At 43.5% G+C, this 20855-nt stretch overlaps 1 protein-coding gene across 1 annotated transcript in view; it reads right to left on the minus strand.

Moving 5' to 3' along the window:
- HIF1A (hypoxia inducible factor 1 subunit alpha) overlaps positions 1 to 20050 on the minus strand; it is a 49029-nt gene extending 28979 nt beyond the window's left edge. Inside the window, exon 1 of the mRNA XM_032789192.2 lies at positions 19622 to 20050. Within this exon, the coding sequence (XP_032645083.1) occupies positions 19622 to 19647 (26 nt within the window). The 5' untranslated portion in view covers positions 19648 to 20050. The remainder of the gene's footprint in view (positions 1 to 19621) is intronic.
- Between the last annotated feature and the right edge of the window lie 805 nt (positions 20051 to 20855).

Raw genomic sequence — 20855 nt, forward strand, 5'->3', positions numbered from 1 at the left:
TCTCGATAAAAAGATTTCTCTACAGTATTTGTTCTAGGTTTTTTTTTTTTTTTTTTTTTTTTTTTTACAGGGCAAGTATTTGTAATGAAAAATAAATACAAAGTGAGCATTGTACACTTTGTATTCTGTGTTGTAATTGAGATCAATATACACCTCTACCCTGATATAATGCAGTTGTGGGGAGCCAAAAATCTCTACCGTGTTATAGGAGAAATGCTGTTATATTGGGGTAGCGGTGGCAGGGCTGAAGTGATTTAAAGAGCCCGGGGCTCCGGCTGCTGTAGGAAGCCCAAGGCCCTTTAAATCACCAGTGGAGCCCCGCTGCCGCAGCCCCGGGGTAGCAGCAGTAGGGCTTCAGCGGTGATTTAAAGGGCCCTGGGCTCCCAGCAGCAGCCGGAGCCCCAGACCCTTTAAAGCGCTGCTGGAGCCCCGCTGTTACCGCGTTATATGGGAACCCATGTTTTATCGGGTCGCATTATAGCGGGGTAGAGGTGTATTTGAAAATGTAGAAGACATCCACGAATATTTAAATGAATGGTATTCTATTATTGTTTAACAGTGCCATTAATTGGAAGTAGTTTTTTTTTTTTTTTTAATCACTTGAGAGCCCTACTTATAACGATAAGAGTTATGCTGGCAGTAAATTGTTTGAGGTAACATTTAAAACATCCCAGTTAAATATAAATCTGATCTTAAGAAACTGAGCTGAAGTTTTCTGGATTTTGTGAAGAGCATATCAAGTGTCTCACTTCATTGTAATTCTTAGTTTAAACAAAGATTTTCACTTACTGACAAGTACTTTGCTCACCAAATAATTATTTCTAGTAACTGAAAATAAGTATTATGATTTAGCAAATACATTTTCCTACTTTTCATGGGCACATTTTTTGCAAAGGCAGTGACTAAGTGGGGGAAAAACACCTAGTTTCTGAAGAATTAAAAGTTTTCATTAAAAAAACTAAGGCCATGATCATCACACTTAGGTGACTAATTTTAGGCACTGAAGTCTGAAACTCTGCCACCCCCTACACCAAGTTTCTATAATATAAGAAATCTAACCCAAACTTCTATTCCTTATGATTTTGAAGACAATCTTCCAGATGAAAACCAACATAGTTGTCTTCTTGAATGTGCAAGTAGAGAGAACTGCCTCTATTCACACAGATGGGTGGGGTTAATGACCATAGATGAAGATTTTGATCATGATTTGCTGCAGCATAGTTAAGGAATTCAAGAGACAGGCATATAGTTAAGGAATTCAAGAGAAGTGGGCATTGACAAAACAACATGGCTCTTCAGACAGTGAAAGTTGCATTGGAAGAAGTGAAGTGCGAGGAGATGGACATTAACTTGCCGTATCTTATTATGTATGCTTCTGGACCAAAGCACTTGAGCATGATGCGGAGTTGTTCCCAGTTTAAGCAGACTGAAGCAAATCTGATCAGGATGACAGTAGCACCTTGCCAAAAAGCCAAGAAGTATGCTGAAGTCAGCAAGAACGACTCTGGCAAATTATCCTGGTTGGTGGCATGAGCAGAATGCCTAAGGGACAGCAGACTATGCAGGATCTGCTTGATGGTGCTCCTAGCAAAGCAGTTAATCCCAATAAGACTAATGCTATTGGTGCCGCAATTCAAGGCTGGTGATGTCACTGACATCCTACTGGTGGAAGTGACTCCCCTGTTCCTGGGAATCAAGATGGTAGAAGGTGTCTTCGCTCAGCTCATCAACAGGAACACAATGGTTCCAACCCAAGAAAATCCAGGTGTTTTCTATAGTAGCCTGCTGACAACAAGCTTCTTGGGCAATTCACTCTGGTTGGAATTTCTACAGTTCCACACGCAGTGCCCCACCCAGACTGAAGTCACTTTTGACACTAATGGTAACAGCACTGTTCACATTTCAGCAAAGGATAAAAGGGACAGGACGTGAACAGCAAATTGTGATCCAGTCTTGTGGTGACCTCAGCAATGATGGCACTCAGAACATGGTGAAGAATGCAGAGAAATATTCAGAGAAAGACAGACGAAGAAAGGAACATGTCAAAGCTATGAAAATAGCAGAAGGCGTCATCCAAGATAGAGGAGTTTAAGGATCAGCTGCCAGCAGATGAGTGCAACAAACTGAGGAAAGAAACTGCAAAAACGAGAGGGCTGTTGGCTCATAAAGATGCTGAAACATCCATCTTATAGTAAGCTTCCCTCAAGCTCTTTGAAACAGCATACAAAAAGGTGGCTACAGAGCAAGAGGGTTCTGGTGGAAGTTTTGGGGATCTGAAGGAAAAGAAACAGTAGAAGAATATCACTGCTATGCACAGATTGGAGCAGGAAGAGGGTGAAAGTTCTGAAGCTTGGAAGCAAAGGGACCATCCTGAGCTGAAATGGGCAGAATTCAGTATGGTCTTTGCAGTATTCTAAATACAATTTCTTTAGTGTATAAATAATGATTTGTCTACTAGATAAACCTTCATTTAATGAAAGTTAATTCATGAAAGAACGTTCTAAAGGTTCGGTCTTGTGGTATTTTCAATTGAGCAGCGAGGGGATTCACTCATCATCATTTACTCCCAACACTTGACACAACAGTGTACTAAATTAGGACAATGGTTTGAAACCACGTCACAAATTATGGTGCAGGGACGGAGTCCTGATGAAACCTGAAACAGAACAATAACCCTTATGGATACTCTTTGCGGAGCTAAAAGCTTGTGATCTGATGTGTAGTACATCCTGGGTGCAGCAGTGGCTGGGTCAGCTATATTGCCAGACAACACTAAATCTGCAGCTTAGTATTCTTGTACCAAAGGAGAATGAGTTACTTTAATTTGGCTTTAACTTCATTCCTTATTTATAAGGGCACATTGAAGTTACATGCATTACTTGTCTAAGCTTTCTGCTCCATCCTAGTCCGCTTTCTGCTTATTGTAAAACAACTTCCCTGATGAAATTGTTCTCACTGGAATCATAGACTTTAAGGTCAGAAGGGACCATTATGATCGTTTAGTCTGACCTCCTGCACAACACAGGCCACAGAATCTCACTCACCCACTCTTGTATCAAACCCCTAACCTATGACAACTACTGAAGTCCTCAAATCATGGAAAAATCACTCAATTCCTCCCACATAAATTAATACACGCATCCACTCATTCCTTTCTTCATCCCTGCCCTCTCAATACCATGCACTCGCGCGCACACATATCCCCTGCCAGTGCAGTGTAAGTCTTCTGGCTAATTACCTACTGGATGATGGTAAAAGTTAAGCAGAGTTGAACAAACCCAAGAATATTTACTGTTATCATGAGCCTTTAATTAAATTTCTCTTTGTTAATACAAGAAATTATACACAAATGCACTGTTACTGTGGTAAGCAGTACTCTAAAAACTTGATTTATCTGTTGCGAGTTCTTGGTCTTGCAAAATTTCCTAAAATGATTTTGTATTTAGGAATGAAAAACAACCTTAAAAGCTGCAACTGGTTCAGAACACAGTAGCCCACTCATTTAGGAGCCTAGACCACCAGAACCAGCTTAATCTCAGTGTTCCACTTTTCTCTGGCTCCCCAGTGAATATGGAGCCATATTTTATTTCTGTAGTCCTATGCAAAGCCCTCCACAGGACTGGGCCAACTTAGCTGGGGACAGCAGCCTCACACTGCCTGACCATAACCTTCTTCAACAAATGTTTCACAGGAACAACAGATTGTGAAATTTCTGAGAGTAGAAAACAGAGCTTCCTTGGCAAACAGCCCATAAATCTGGTATTCCCAAAAGACAGAGGGATTACTTCAAAGCTCTGTGCCATCAGAATAAAATGCAAGGATCTTTGGCCTAGCCTTTCCACAATAACACCCCCATAAAGCCCAGTTTTTTGTAGACTCGAGACAGCAGGAAATAAAAGGACACTATTATATCTGTGTTCATTTCATAAGTTCCTGATGCACCCTGCTACCATAGTGAACCCTAGATGGAAACAAGGAGGAAGGAATTCAGATCAGCAAAGATAACAGTCTAGTGAAAATACTATTCTTTTAAAGTTCCATAAAATGCTTCAGATTCTGGACTCCTTTGACATTACATTCCCCTCCTACAATGTTCACATCAACAAAAGCCCAATGTGATTTAACATTTGGGGACAAAGTCAATAACAGTCCACTTTCCTCAAGGATATTAAAAAAAAGAAACGTATTTTATAATATGAATGCAAAGCTCTACTCAACCCAAGGATTTAAAAATCTTATGGTGTTTACAACTAAATATCCTCCCAGAGGTCATATTTTTCCTTACACTGTGTCAGAATAATCTTACCTGATATGGGAAAAGGAAATTTCAGATTCTACTCTTGGTTATGAATTTTAATAAGGCTGGATTTTAAATAGTTCTATTAAAATTCAGGAAGTTCTTTTGGTGTCCTTTGTAGGGTTTTCCCATTAGCTGAAACACAGCTGCAGATCCCCAACCATTACAGTTTCACCATGTGTCATAAACAGAGAGCTAAGGGTTAATGTTTCTTTCACCTGTACAGGGTTAACAAAGAGAACCAAACACCTGACCAGAGGACCAATCAGGAAACCGGATTTTTCAAAGCTGAGGGAGGGAATGTTGTGTGTCCGTGTCTTTGTCTGGCTCTCAGCTATGAGAGGAATATTTCTATCTTCAAGCTTCTAATCTTCAGTTTCCAAGTTGTAAGTACAAAGGTAGAAAAATAATAGGCGTTATTGTTTTTCTGTATTTACATGTGTGTAGTTGCTGGAATGTTTAAATTGTATCTCTTTTTGGATAAGGCTGTTTATTCATTTTTCTTTTAAGCAATTGAACCTGTATTATTGTCAACCTTGATACAGAAAATATTTTTATGTCTTTTTTCTTTCTTTTTTATATAAAGTTTTCTTTTTAAGACTTGTTGAGTTTTTTTTTTTCTCTCTGGGTAGGCTAAGGAACGAAGGGGAGGGAAATTCTCTTTGTGTTAGATCTACGGAGGGTGAATCTCTGCAACACCAGGGAATTGGTGGGAGGGAGAAGACAAAGAGAGAGAGAATCTTTTCTGTTTCCTGTATTTGGTTGTCTCTTTGTGGAAGAGAAGGAGACATGCTTCTTGTATTGTGATGTAAAGAGGTTGCATCAGTAACTCTCAGGTTAGCCCAGAGAGGAAATTCTGGGTGGGAGAGAGAGGGGGAAGGGAAGTGGGTTATTTCCCTTTGTGGTAAGACTCAGGGCTTCTGAGTCTTGGGGTTCCCCAGGGAAGGGTTTGGGGAGACCAGAGGGAGCCAAAACCCTGGAATTTTTGGCTGGTGGCAGCGAGATCAAATCTAAGCTGGTAATTAAGCTTAGAGGGATTCATGCAGGCACCCAGATTTCTGGACGCTAAGGTCCAGATTTGGGAATGCTTATGATACCATGCTTTTCACTGAGTGGAGTAACCTCTGCTCCAAGAAATGGTGGTCTCTATTGCATAGACTAACAATAATTTGTTTCTAGCATTCCAGTGCAATTTGTTAGAAATATTTTTCTTTCCTTCCTTAAATGTACTGACTGACCAACTTACTTTCTTGAAGGTCTGGTATACTCTCATACAGTTATCAGTATGTGCGCGCCACCTCTTCAGCTTCAGGATATAGCTTTACTGGTTCTTGCTCAGACATGACATTTCTTCTGAGTTTACATCAGTGTCTCAGTCTTTTCCAACATGGATGTCTTTTACTCACTGCTTCTGTGGTTTATATCCTATGTAAATAGTTTTCTGAGCCGATATTATTACACCTCCAGCGTAACAAGTGCACTGGTTTCTTAGTTAGTTGACATCATCTTGCTCAGTCTGTGTTACTGGATCATGTTCTGAGTCTGACAGTGCACCTGTCTCTTCTCTTCTCCTCTCTCCTCTTTTTTCCCCCTTCTATCAACTGCTAGTCTTCAGAATTCACTGTAGCATGATCTACAGCAGGGGTTCTCAAACTGGGGTCAAGACCCCTCAGAGGGTCACAAGGTTATTACACGTCAGCCTGCACCCCAAACCCTGCTTTGCCTCCAGAATTTATAATGGCATTAAATATACAAAAAAGTGTTTTTAATTTAGAAGGGGGGGGGGGTCACACTCAGAGGCTTGCTATGTGAAAGGCGTCACTAGTACAAAAAAGTTTGAGAACCACTGATCTATAGCTCTCTGCTACATTCTGATCTCAGTTTAAACTCACTTCCACAATACAGAAACATATGCTAATCCAGTCTCCAAAATGATGAATACTGCTCTATATGAATTACCACTCAGACTGCTAGCACCAGCAGGAAGTTTAAAGAATTGTTACAAGCCATATATTTCACTTTGACCTTCAGGACTGGATATTTAATAGAGGGGCCCAAGATCCAACCACAAAAATACAAAGATTTGAAGGCCATGCCACTGAAGATTTAAGAGAACTATTAACCTCAGAATCCAACATAAATTATATAGGTATGTAGGTACCTATCCATTTGCAAATACAAATGCTGTAATTTTGTTACTACATTTTTTCACTTCAGATGGGCTCCAAAAACAGCATTTTTGCTTTCCAGTATAGAATTTTAGTTAAAAATCCCATTCTGGAAGGTTCACTTCACAGCAGTTCCACAACAGCCTTTTCTGACCAGTCAAAAGTTTTCTCTTCCTACTATTTTCCTGACAGAAAGATGTCTAGTCAACTCCATTTTCACTTTTTTTGAGAAGCCAAGAAAGCAACACTTTTTACAATTATCGACACAACACATAGTTACCCGTTACAGAATTAAGTCGCCCTCCTACATTTTGAAGGTGGATTTGATCAGAAGTGACTTAGTTAAAAGTTTTAATGAATGGGTGAAATCTGTATATCCCAAGGTGAAAGTGACAGGGGAAGAATATTGCTAATTCAATTCTTGGGGGGGTGTGAGGGAAGAGGGAGGAATCTAAACTCACCACCATTCAGATGGTGTATATAATATTAAAAAAGTAAACAATGTCTCTGCTCTCCTAAATTATGAATCAGTTGCAGTGTCACGAAGTTCCCTGCATGGCCTTTGAATGTTGTTATTTATGACAGCAGCGTCTAGAAGCCCCAAAGATGAAGGCCCTACTGTACCCGCAGGCACCGCCACCCGCAGCTCCCACTGGCCACGGTGCCTGGCCAATGGGAACTGCGGAGCCAGCACTCGGGGCAGGGGCATCATGCAGAGTCGCCTAGCCACACCTCTGCCCAGGACCAGCATGACATATTACTGCTTGCAGGGAGTCGCCCGAGGTGAATGCCACCCAGATCTGGCACCCCGCACCCTCTTCCGCACTGAACCCCCTGCCCCGAGTCCCCTCTCATACCTGAACTCCCTCCTACACCCCGCAACCTATCCTGCACTCTGAACCCCCTCATGCCTGTTCCTCCACCTAGGAGCAGCAGGGACATGTCACCGCTTACGGGGAACCAGGTAGGGAGCCTGTTGGTCCTGCGCCAATTGGACTATAAAGCAGCATTTCTGATATTCCGGTTTATAGAGCTTTCTGGTTGATAAAGTGCCAGATAACACAACTTTTACTGTAATTAGTCATTGCCTCTTGTTTTTCATATCTTGGAAAGGGGCTGCAGATGCAGGCTTTATAGATGAGAGGTTTTTTTGTTTTTTAAAAAGGAGAAGTGAAGCCACATGTGGCTTGACAGTACAAGTCCATACATTCAAATGAGCATGAAAATTAAAATGCCAAATACAAAATATAAAGGCCTTTAAGAAACATTTTGCCTTTTCAGTTTACTAGTAAGTTTACCCCGGGATGTGAGTTGCATAAAGAAATTTCTGAAGATGAGATGTCCTGGGTTCTTAAAATTTTCTTTTCCCTCTTGAAATGTAAAAAGATCCCCATACAAAGAAAGCTAGTCTGATTTTAATTAAATCTGATTTAATTTAATAAAACATGGATTCTAAAAAACAGATGTCATCCTTGTTTGCTAGGTACTATGACAATCACATCAGTGTTGAAACTGTCGAAAAGGGTATGTTTAACAGGTTAATGACTTGTTAAAACCTCCCAGCATTGTAATACAAACAGTTTTATTGTATTGTAAGCACGAAGTGTTGGAGCGCAAATGAGAAACTGAGCAAGCTGCTTTTCAATGCAATGCAAGTTACAAAACTTACTTTGCAGATTTTTCCTTAAAGGTTTAGTAAATGTAGTCATATACTACTATTTAAAATATTTTGCTCATTTCTATCTCTCTACTCCAAATGCTCCATGTTGTGTCCAAACTAAAATCTTGGACGGTCTCTGACATCTTTTGTCTAGCCATCAGTTCAAGCTCAACATGGCTAAAATAGAGCTCTTAAACTCTTCCTGCTATCTCTTTTCTCATGACCATGGAAAACACCACCAACTTGCCTGTCACTCAAGCCCATAACCTTGGTGTCATCCTTGAGTTGGAACCCTCACACAGATCACCACATCAAGGCTATGCCCCAAGTCTTGCAGATTCTTTCTGCATAATCTCTCTAAGATATCCATTCACACAGCTGAAACTCTCGTCCAGGCTCCCATCTAGCATCTCAGTTACTACAACATCCTTTTCTCTGGCCTTGACAAGTGAAATCTTGCCCATCCATTCAGAATTCTGCTACAGAGATCATTTCCCTGTCCCTTTACTTTTACCATCTCCCCCTGCTTTGCATCCATCCACTGGCTCCTCCTTCTCTAGACTCAGACTTTAAGGTCAGAAGGGACCATTATGATTATCTAGTCTGACCTCCTGCACAATGCAGGCCATAGAATCTCACCCATCCACTTTAATAACAAACCCCTAATCTATGCCTGAGTTACTGAAGTCCTCAAATTGTTGGTTGAAGACCTCCAGCTGCAGAGAATCATCCAGCAAGTGACCCGTGCCCCACACTGCAGAGGAAGGCGAAAAACTTCCAGGGCCTCTGCCAATCTGCCCTGGAGGAAAATTCCAAAATTGATTAGCGTATTAATCAACTCCCACTTTTAATCCACCCATGATGCCAGCCTCCAATACCCACTTGATAAATTTTCAGTGCTAACCCTCAGACTTCAGAGGAGCTCTCCATAAATATCTGCAAAATTAACTCATCATCCTTCTTCAAACCCTGCTCTGCCATGATTCCTCCAAAAACTTCACAACAACAATTAGCTTGTGGTGGCTGAGACTGCAGCCTCTCACTGTTTTCTTCCACTCCTCCATCAGTCTGCCTTTGTATTCATCGGTTGTCTCTTGTCTGATACTTAGATTGTAAATTCTTTGGGGGGCAGGGATTATCTTTTTGCTCTGCTGCTACTTCGCCTAGCTAGCACAATGTAGTCCTGGACCATGACTGGGACTCCTAGAAGTAAGAATACATACATAATAAATGATTATTAATAGCTATTATCTGTAGGATGAAAACATGAAGCCACACTTGGCCAAATGTTATAAATCTCCATGAGGTTTGAAATAAATCTAGTCAGTTTGCAATATAAATCAAAGTTTAATAACTATCTTTACTCTCTTAAGAGCTACTCAGAGTGATATTCTTGAAAGGTCAAATTTCCAGTGCCAGCAAGATTGATATACATAAGACATTTTAAACTATGTAAAGGTTGAAGATATAATAGCAGTGTCCTCCATTTTGATGTCTGAATATTATAGACTTCAACAAAAGGAAACAAATACAGGTCAGATACTGTATAGATATACATCTGATGAGGCGTTCATCTTTATCAGCTCACTTATTTTGAACAATACACCTTGGGGCAGATCTTCAGGTTGGTGTAAACTCACATAGCTTCAATGTAAATTGGCATAGCTCCATCAGCTGGGGGATCTGACTCCATAAAGAACCCATGAGAATTCTGGGGTTTGTGCTTTACGCAAACAGTATTTAAAGAGACACTTCTGGAATACATTCATATTAATATAATTCCTCCATTTCTAATGGTTTTGAAATGCTACTCTTTCAAAATTGAAAAAATCCTACCTATAACATTATAAATAGCATTTTTATGGTAGGCCAAATCATGCCAGTTCTTGGAAGATAAAATCTGTAATCTGGACTCTTCCCAGACTATCAGACATCACTTCGATCACAAACACCACTCTACTATCCTTGTCTACCCTCGACTGCTCATTACATGTTCTGTGTATCAAGTTCCAGAAGTTTTCCCTCCCCAAGTAGTATTTGGAGGGATTCTTTCAGTGGTCCTCTAGCTGCCCAAGAGCACACCTGCCATGGCAGACGCTCTGGCTTCATTCCTAACACATATGCCAAATAATTCCATCTTCTTTTCTGGATCACTTTAGAGATAATGAGCTGTTGAATGTTCTGATAAATCTCGGCATTTGTTATAAATTCATTTTATTTGATATCTAGTATTTTTCTAAGGCATTTAGACACTTGCCTGTACTTTTGGTGGATTTCCATGCATTAAGACAAATAATATTTGAGCTCAACATTTGTAGTCTGGTATTTTAATTGTAGACTTTTGATGACCAAATCTTGTTTAAACTGGAGACTTCAGCTGCCACCTTACCAATTTGTGACATTTCCTTATGGCCATCGCCACCGGCTGGCAAGCATGTTACTACCAACGTATGTGAATTAACTCACTTCTTTCTATTCCTCTGCCTTCTAAAGTAATGCTTGAGTTGGAAGTTGCTGAGATTCTCATTTGATTTCTCCTCTCCTTCATAACTGATTATTAACCCCATCATTTTTGCAATGCTGGTCTTTATTTGCATGTTGGTTAAGCTGTCATTTAGATGAGCTATTTTAGCACAAAATACATCTTCTATACTGTTATTAAGCTGCATACCATAACACAAAGATGTTCCCAAATGAATTGCAATAAATGCATCATATGCTGTCTTGAAATATATGACTACTGGTTTTTGCCATCTGACACTCTGATTATTCTTCTTAGGGTGAAAATCTGGTTGACATGATTTTCTGGGTTTAAATCCAGCCTTCTAAAATGAGATCAGTTTAATACAACTAGCACACTCATCTCCCTAAATATGCCCTTGTTAAGCAAGTACAAAGGGCATTCAAAAAAGTTAGTCCATTCTCTGTAATTATGATCAGAAAAGACTGAACAGAAGAAGTTTTCAAAGTCTCAAGGTCAAAAAAAACCTAACACTTAGGTTCCTGACAGCCTCAAAAAGGATAACAGTTTCAAACAAGCAGTAAACAGTTAATGACAGTTGCTACTGATGAATAATACATACTTGCTTGGAAAAAATGAATGTTACCAACGGTCTCAATGTTCTAGAAAGACTTAACTTCTATACCTAATCCAACTAACTAAACACAGGAAACAAAAGGTATAATGTTCCCCTCAAATCATCCAAAGGAGGAAGCTGCGAGCACCAGTGAACAAGTGGATGCTGTTGCATCACTGACATCAGTCCCATTCATACTAGTACCAAGGGCTCTCTCTTTCATCAACAAACGGGCTGAGAAGAAAGTATGAGAATTTCTCAGGTCTTGTCTAGTCTGGCATAAAATGTGTCTTTTTAAAACACTTACTTTAGCAAAAGTGTTTTAAAAATACACCTTTTACCCTAGCTGAGATAAGCTCTTACTGGACAGAATGCTCACCATTTCTCATAAAACCATGGGCAGTGCAATGAGGGAAGGGTATCGTCTTTCACCTCACAAAGAGTCTAGTATTGAGCCAAGAGCTAATTAACAGCCAAAAGCTAATTAATTCCCCCAAACCATGATAACAGTATCAGCTCCTTACCCACCCCACCCCAACAGTGACTGGATACATCCTGAAAAATGACAGAGAGGAGCCAGAAGAAAGAGCAGCATGCTAAACGAGGTTGCAGCAATCTTGGATATACTTGAGATAACAGACTCTTACCACCACACCCTGCTGCTGTATGCCTGCTGCGTACCAGCAGACAACTTGGCTTATCAGGTTGTGTCTACACTAGATTTTTCCTTAAAGTTTCCCACCATTATTTCAGCTCCACTGGTGATAGCAACAGCTATCATCTAGTGCAGACCAGTTGCTGGTATTTCAACTGCAACAGAGCAGGCCCAGACAGCATGGAAATTAAAACACCTACTTTCACTCCCACTACCTATGCTAGCTCTCCCACTATCATCACTGATTGAGCCACACCAGAAAGTTTTAAGACAAGGCTTCAGTAGCTGCACATCTCTGACTTGCATTCTCTCACTAGCAGGCAGATTCTGACCAACCAGCAGTCACAAAACTGTTCCCCACTTCACTCCTTTTTGTTTGCAAACAAGTTGAGGGAGAAATAGTCCTCTCAGAAAAGGATCTAGAAATGTGTAAAGGCAGATTTTTCTTTTAAAAAAAAATGGAGGGGGCAGGGAATGGCATTGTGCTTGCTCTGCCCTTTTTCCATCCTCAGAAGTAACAGGAATTTCAAGTCTGGTATTTCCCTGATTTTTCAGGAAGACTTTTGGTGGACCAGGGCATATGAACCGGAGAGCTGACTCTCAGGGGATAGGGAAATTAACTGGAATAAAATATTTCACAATAGCTCCCTCTGTGAAGTCACTTATTCCAGCATATGAATGTTCACATGAAGAGCAGTCTCAGAATATTTTTTTCAGAACAGGGCAAGGGTGCTGAATCTTTAAAGAAATCCTTTATCCAGAATGCTCATTAGTCAAGTGAAATTAAGTGTGTTAAATTGTAAACAATAAGTGACTACAAAAATCACTTCTCCTTCCAACTGTTCAGTTTTCTGTCTTTTTACTCTTAGGATATCAATTTCACTAGTTCTCCAGTCACCATGTAGCAGTCAAAAGAAAAGAAGGCTGGATTTCTAGTGTGTAAAAACCACACAAAATTTTGCAAACTGAACCCTTTTCATGCCTTCTTTATAGATTTTTTTTTTTTTTTTTTTTTTTTTAAAGAGAACATTTGCCTATTTTCCCTTTGAAAGTTACAGGTGACAATTTAAAATTAGTTATTTTCTCATTCAGGATAAAATTATATAGGAAACATCCCCACAAAGAGAACAATGTAAAAAAATTAAGCAATGCTTGTTTTAATTAGATGTTCCCTATTCAGAAACAGGGCTTGGTAAATCAGCTGGACCCAGGCAAGATAGAGGCTTACCCTAGCTAGCTAGCAACAGTACTTAGCTTAGATTCTGCAAATGTTGATTGTCTATCATTTATCAAAAAAAGTTTCTATCCCTTGCACTTGTGAAGATAATTTTACATTATCCTATTGTTTGAAAACTAGTCCTTTTCCAAATCTTAGATAGATTGCTCCAGTGTGCCACTTCTGTTACTTATAACTTTGTTGAACATCAAAAAAAGTAAAATTAACAAAAAAGTCTGATAATTTTTATTGATGGTATTCAAAACCTTGTGCCTATCATGCTATGCATACTTAGTAAAGCAATGAGAAGCTGCAGAAATGGACACACGAGCTAATTACTCTGATGTGCCATACAAACATTGCTGATTAAAAATGTAACACAATGGAGACCATTCCCCACCCTTGCAGAAACAGGAAGTATCTATGGAAAAAGACAGAGAAGCTCCCCCCTCACCCCCACAACACCTGGGGAAGCGCAACTCCAAATTTTTCAGACTTTTACTAATCAGCAATTGATATCCATGACATAGATTAACCTTTCTGGCTGAGTTTCCCACCACTGCTCACACTGGCAGAGCTGAATCAGTGAAAACACTGAGAATTTTAAAAACACAAACACACCACAAAAAGTTAATGATGTACACAAGTCAGTGGAAACCACAAGCAGGTTCGAGAGACAATATGCTGGAATAGCCTCAGCAAAACCGTCCCGTCCCCACCCAAATCTACGTACATGTTGGCCTTGGAACTTGGCTTCTCATCAGGTTTTGCTGCTGGAGACCCCACCTTCCTTTCGGAATGGAATAATGGATGTCTAGTAAAGTTTTTAAGTCCCAGCTAAGGATTAACCATGAAGACTATAACTGAAGTTTTAATGAAATCAGAAAACCAAATATGAGTGTTGCATTATAGACATATAAACTACTGGTATACAAGGCATACTGAACACTTGAGATTACCTCTTAAAATTCTCCTGTATGGTACCCTTAGATAATATTTAAAACAGAAACAACAGTTTACTCCAAAAGTTATTGAATACTCGGGAAATACGTGTTATAGTATCAAGAAAGAAGATGACAGAGTTCTTGTTTAGTTTCCTTTTTTAGTATGTGTAATTACAAGCAGCATGTCTAACAATATTAAGATACACTTAAGATGGCACAAGTGTCATGATGCTAATGGTGAGCATTCACATCACGGCAACAGAGGAAAAACTCTGTTGGTAGCACCAAGCATTTGTATCCCCCTTTATAAAACTTGGGGGGCAGGGGGTGTCAATCTTTACTTTAGCGTACATATCCTTTTAGGCTGGATTACTTTTGTTTTTGGCCAGATTCACAACAAAGAACTAATAGTAGAGTAAGAGACCATATTTGGAAATAAAGTAAAAGCACATTGGTATTATCCTGTTTAACAAAAACCCAAAAGAATTACAACCGACAACAAAAACTCCTTTCAGAGACACTGTTTCTCCCCATAAGGCACAAATGGCAACAGGCCTCCATGAGCCTGTACTGAAGATGGTTTAACTGCAAGGGAAGAGGTAAAACCCAAATAATTGTCAGTAATGGGTCAGTTTGCTAATTATACTGGGCTCAATGTTCATAAGGAATGAAACTAGAATCACAGAAGTTTTGAGCTACATAAAGCAGAATGGCTTTTAAGTGTCTGTCAAAGTTTTCCATGAGTCAGTAAGTCAGTTCATAAGCCACTAATTCACATTTAAAATTACTATCATCACTAAATCTATATTTACATACAGTTTCTCTTTTTCATATACCTGTAACAACTCACCTCTATAATTAAGTTCAGGGCTTCACAGCACACAACAAGCCTCACTTTATATCAAGTGTCGGCAACCGATGGCACGAGAGCCAATTTTTAATGGTACACTGGAGCCTGCCCAGCATGCCATTAAAAATCCTGCCCAGCCCGGCCCACTCTCCTCTGCCCTCTGCTCCCCCTGCAGGGGCAGGGAGCAGAAGCATAGCCGTGCGCACGGGGTGGGCAAATGGCCACACTCTCCTGGCACGGCAAGCCGCGGGGTCCGCGCTCAGGGGCCGGAGCGCCAGCCAAGCACAGCAAGCTCCCGGCCCCTCCCCTGCCTTCTCCCCTCCCCTGGAGGCCTGCCGCCGCGCGCAGCGCTCTGAGAGGCGGGGCTGCGCACTCCCATGGAGCAGTGTTTGGCTCCACGGGGAGGCAGACATGCTCCCTGCTCAACTGGAGCTCTGCCGCCGCCGCACGCAGCACTCTGAGGGTCAGGGCTGTGCTCTCCGGCAGGGCAGCATGTCTGGCTCTGCATGGAGCCTCAAGGTAAAGGGCCCAGGGCTGGAGGGGTTGGATAAGGGGTGGGGACATTGACAGGGGGGGTTGGATGGGAAGGTGGGTCGGGGGGGACGGGTTAGGGCGGGGGTCTCTGGAGGGGACAGTAAGGGAGCAGGGGAGGCTGGATGGGGCATGGGAGTCCTGGGGTTTGTGAGGGGGCGGATAGGGGTCAGAACAGTCAGGGACCAGGAGCAAGAAGGGTCCGGGGTGGGGCAGTTAGGGTGAGGGGGTCTCTGGAAGAGGTGGTCAGGGGACAAGGAGCTGGGGGGGTTGGATGAGTTGGGAGTTCTGAGGGTCTTGTCAGGGGGTGGGAAGTGGTTGGATGGGGCATGGGAGTCCCGGGGGTCTGGCTGGGGACGGGGGTGTGGATTAGGGTCGGGGCAGTCAGGGGACAGGTAGAGGATAGGGTCCAGTCTGAGGACAAGGAACAGGGAGGCTTAGATAGGGGGTGGGGTCCTGGGAGGCAGTTGTCCCAGGACGGGGTAGTCAGGGCACAAGGAGCAGCAGGGTTGGGAGTTCTTAGGGTGCAGTCACTCAGCCCTCTCCCCTGAGCCCTGACCCCCCACCCTCTGCCCTGAGCCCCATACCCCCATCCCCAGGCCCCTGCCGAGCCCTGTACCTCCCTCATATACACCCAGCCCTCTGCTTGACTCCTTCATCCACGCGCCCCCCACCCCTAGTCCTGACACCAGCACCTTCACCTATACCCAGCCCCCCCCTGCCTTGACACTTACTCCCACCCCACATACTCAGCCCCCAGCCCTGTCTCTAGCCCTCTGCCCCCAGCCCCGCACAGCCTGCTGCTGGTCTTGGGTTCTGGCTGACGGACCCTTGCCAGCCAGGGTCCCAGCTGCAGGCCTCGCTCAGCCCGCTGCCAGCCTAGGTGAACAGAACCCCAGACCAGCAGTGGGCTGAGCGCGCTGGCAGCGTAAGATCAACATTTTAATTTCATTTTAAATGAAGCTTCTAAACATTTTGAAAACCTTGTTTATTTTACAATAAAACACTAGTTTAGTTATATAATATATAGACCTCTAGAGAGAGACCTTCTAAAAAACATTAAAATGTATTACCGGCACGCAAAACCATAAATTAGAGTGAATAAATGAAGACTCAGCACACCGCTTCTGAAGGGTTACCAACCCCTGCTTTATATCCTCTTACAATATTCATGAATTGAATGTACCCAAGCGTTAAAGATTCCTTTATTTTTACATTAAATTGCAGAGTAAACTGTCAAGTAAGATTGTTTCCCAATCTTTGCTGCTCCTATATTTATAGTATTGCAACCTTTTTCTGCTCTATGACAAATACTAACATTTATCCAAATTCTTACTTTGCTAAAAATTACAAAATTCAGTTCTGTTTTAAACATTGGGGGGGGGGGGGGGGAAACCACCCCAGGATTTATGTAGTGTGTCCAAATCTGAGAGAAACTTTAACAACACTAAAAATAAACATCAATGTTCATGTGGTGTAAAATAAGAGGGATTCAACTAAATGAATGTATGAGAGTAGAAAATTAAACTGTAGAGAGTCATCATCACTAAAACTTTGACTAAAATGTTGCATTTCTGAAGCTTCAAGAAAACATTACTGGAAAATGGAAAGAATTGGCTTCAAAGAACCCTTTAATACACACAGTCAAACCTAAACCAACCTCAAACAATTTGCGACTGTTAAGTATCACTTGATGTTTGCAGTATTGTAGCCATGTTGGTCCCGGGATATTAGAGAGACAAGGTGGGTGAAGAAGAGCTCTGTGTAGCTTGAAAGCTTGCCTCTTCCACCAACAGAAGTTGGCACAATAAAATATATGGCCTCACCCACCTTGCCTCTCAAGTAACACAGACTTTCAACAAGTTCTCTGCTCCAAATTGCATGAATGTCAACTCATGTCCTTCCTTTTTTTTGCCTACCCACATCTTTGTTCTATGCATTTAGAGCATCAGTTTTATACTGTTTCTTTTTCAAACAAAAAAACATACTCCACAATACTTTAGAGTTAATACAATTTCACAGGAAGATTCAGAAGAGGTTCTTCCCACACTGAAGTAGGTCTTCAGGAAGCAGCAGCCAATAAATTCTCATTCTTGAGCTTCACCTTTAGAAGGGAGGGGATAAACTATGTACACTGATTCTTACATCCAAAAAATAAAATAAAATGGCAGATCACATCCAGCAGCAGCAGGAAAATGGGAAAAAGTTGCCAAATAAAAGAGGATGGTTAGAAAAATAACAGACACAGAATGAGGGGACTGACTACAAAAACTGAATCCCCAAAACCTTTTCCAGACTAGCCTTTAAACTGGGTCAAGCTCAGTAAAGAAAAGGTCATTTACTTATGGTGCAACATTTTCTATGAGGCTTTCTGAGAGTTATTAGCACTGAGTAGAACACATTGGTTTAGAATGAGCACCACCCATATGTACCCTACTTGTATGTATTTTGCTACACAAGACTTTTTTAAACTGAAAAAAAATTGCAATTGGTGCAAAGGTAGCACTTCCCCACAGGTAAATTGCTTGGTATTTTCACACAATATTTGCAACCTCTAACTGCACAAAAATCAATATCCACCAGAAAAAGCTAGTTCAGTCACAAACATATATTTTATTTGTCTATTTCCAGTATCTTTTACATAGCAAAGCATTTTATATCTTTATCTCATTTGACCTACTCAGATGATTCGCTGATATAAAGACCAAGATAACAAATCTCAAAAAAAAGGTATCAGCAATATAAACACACTCTGCCTTCTGCAGATTGAGATTAAATTAATCTCTCCACAAAGTGCATTGGTGAAGCTTGTCTAGTCTAAAAACCTGATCACCAAAATACTCCTCAGCAAACTCTACACCTTCAACATATAATAAGGTTTATTTCTTGAAGCTTTCATTTCCCCTTTTGATTCTGAATAAAAAATTCTTAGAGGAGAAGAAAGTTATTTACATTTTGGAACATATATTGTTCAGTAAACTCTCTTTTCTAGAGGATCAGCATCTTGAAGAGGAATTTTTTACTTATGGGTTCAACATTTTAAGAATCTCCCCTCTTCCTCCCTCCCTAACAAAAAACAGTCAATTATGGAAACCAAAACTGCAGAAGATGCCTAAAAAAGACGTCACAGTTCATTGTTCACACATCCTTTCCAGTACAAACAGCACTCTGGAGTTTTTTTAGTATCAGAACATCTAATCACACTTGTACTTTTTAAAAAGATACTGTGTTATTTTCTAAGCATACACAGACATTCTCTTCCCTCCCAATCTGGCTTTAAAAATCCCTCAACTTTTGAAATAGCTACTATATAGCTGTGTATTTTCGTTTCTGCTGCCTTTAACTGTTCCTCCTTCATTAATCTGGTTTATATGTATTTTCTGACAGGTTGTAAAGAGCTTTGAACAAGAGCAGTGTTCTCATTAACACAAGTCTACAGACTAAGCCACCCCCTAACACTATTACACTCACATATTAACAAACTACATGCAGTAGAGTCACGAAATCAGGTGAACATACATCACATTTAATCAACTGCAAGTCAGGCCCTACTTATTCCAAGCCAAGAGCAGCACAAGGGCGGTTTTTTTTAAGCTGTATAGTGCACCCTGCAGCAGGAAAACAGCAGCTCAGGACACTGAATTCCACGGGGCCTAGGCATTAAGTGTCGCTGGTGTTAATAAATTATCTTGGAGACGAAGTTACGTTGAACAGACCTGGCACAAGCTCCCCGCGCAAATCCCGGGTATTAATTTTCTGAGATCCAGGTTCTGCGCTCCCCTCCCCCCCCCCCACAAAATGGCGACGTGGACAGTGGGGGGGAGGAGGAGGAGGAGGAGACACGAGAGTGCAGCGCTCTCCTGAGAGCCAGGCGGCAGGGCTGTGAGGGCAAGAGGGGTGCCCCGAGATGGGAGGGGAGGGAGTATAACCGGGAAGGGGCATGTGACAGGGATTGGAGGGATGGATCCCCGGGCCCAAGGGCAGGGGGGTCCCCAAGCCCCCGGGCAGGCTTGTGGGGCGGGGGGTGGGAAGAGGGCGGCAGTACGAGGCGGCTGCCCCGGGGCGGGCGGAGCAGGGGAGGGGCGGTGGGGTTAGTCCCCGGGGCCGCGGATGGGGAGGCGGCGCAGGCCCGAGGAGGATGGGAAGCCCCGCGGCGGGGGCAGAGGAAGGGCCGGAGGTGGCGGATCGCGGCGGGCGGCTGAGTGGAGAGCGGGCCGCGGTACCTTTTCTTCTCGCCGGTGAGCTCCATGGCGGCGGCTCCTGGCTCGCTCGGCGGCCCCTGTCGCAGTCCGGGCCGGCGGTTCAGCCCCCGCAGCGGGTCGCGCAGAGCTGGGGGGAGGCGCAGCCGAAGACCGGGGCGCAGCGCGGGCTCAGCGCATGGGGCAGGCGGCGGGGCCTGCAAAGGGGACGGGCTCGGCGTCGGCTCTGACCATCCAGGCTGCGGGCGGCTGGCTCCTCGCAGAGCGCTGGGAGGCGGGGGGCGGGCGCTGCCAGGCGTCGCACCACTCACAGGCCTCGCAGCCGCCCGGCCCACCTCGCCGCCGGGTCAGCTGGGCAAACAGCTGGGAGGGGGCCGGAGTCTCACGTGCGGCGCTGTGTGCTGGGCGAGCTGGGGACGAGCCCCCCTGCGCCGACAGCGCGCGGCCTGCAGAACGCTCGGGGCGGGGCCAGGCTGCGGGGTCCCTGCGCCTGCCACCGGCACCCCGAGTGCCCAGCGGGACTAGAAAGCCCCCCACCCCGAGCCTGCCACCACCGACACCCCGTGCACAGCTGGGCGAGAGACACCCCCAACCCCCGAGCTTGCCACCGTGACCAGCGGGATAGAAGCACCACTCCCCGAGCCTGCCACCCGACACCCCGTGTACCTGCGGGCTAGAAAAGCCCCCACCCCAAGCCTGCCACCACCGAACCCGTGCACAGCTGGGAGAGGACCCACCCACCTGAAGCCTGCACCGACACCTGTGACCCATCGGACTAGAACCCCACCCCCACCGAGCCTGCCACCACCGACACCCTGTGCACAGCTGGCGAGAACACCCCAACCCCGAGCTCGCACCACCGACACCCCATAACAGCAGGCGAGAACGCCCCCCGGAGCCTGCCACCGCAACCCATGCACACAGCGGGACTAGAAAACCCACATTATTATCCGAGCCGTCTTCACCACCTCAACCAACTCACATTTCACAGCGGGGACGAGAAACCGCACCCCCGAGCCTGCCACTAAGGCACAATTTATTCTCTCGAGTGCAACAGCTGGCAAGGAACCCCGCCACCCCGTAGTACTTGCCCCAAACAGGCACCCCGTTAGCAACAGCGGGGCAGAGTACTCCCCGACCCGCGCCTGCCCTGGCACACCTAGATGCAACACGAGGGACGAGAGACCTCCCCATCATCCGAGCCTGCCACCAACCGGTCACCTATCACCATTCACCCAGCAAGGACTAGAAAAACCCC

This window comes from Chelonoidis abingdonii, chromosome 4, assembly GCF_003597395.2.
Source record: "Chelonoidis abingdonii isolate Lonesome George chromosome 4, CheloAbing_2.0, whole genome shotgun sequence".
Taxonomy (NCBI): domain Eukaryota; kingdom Metazoa; phylum Chordata; order Testudines; family Testudinidae; genus Chelonoidis; species Chelonoidis abingdonii.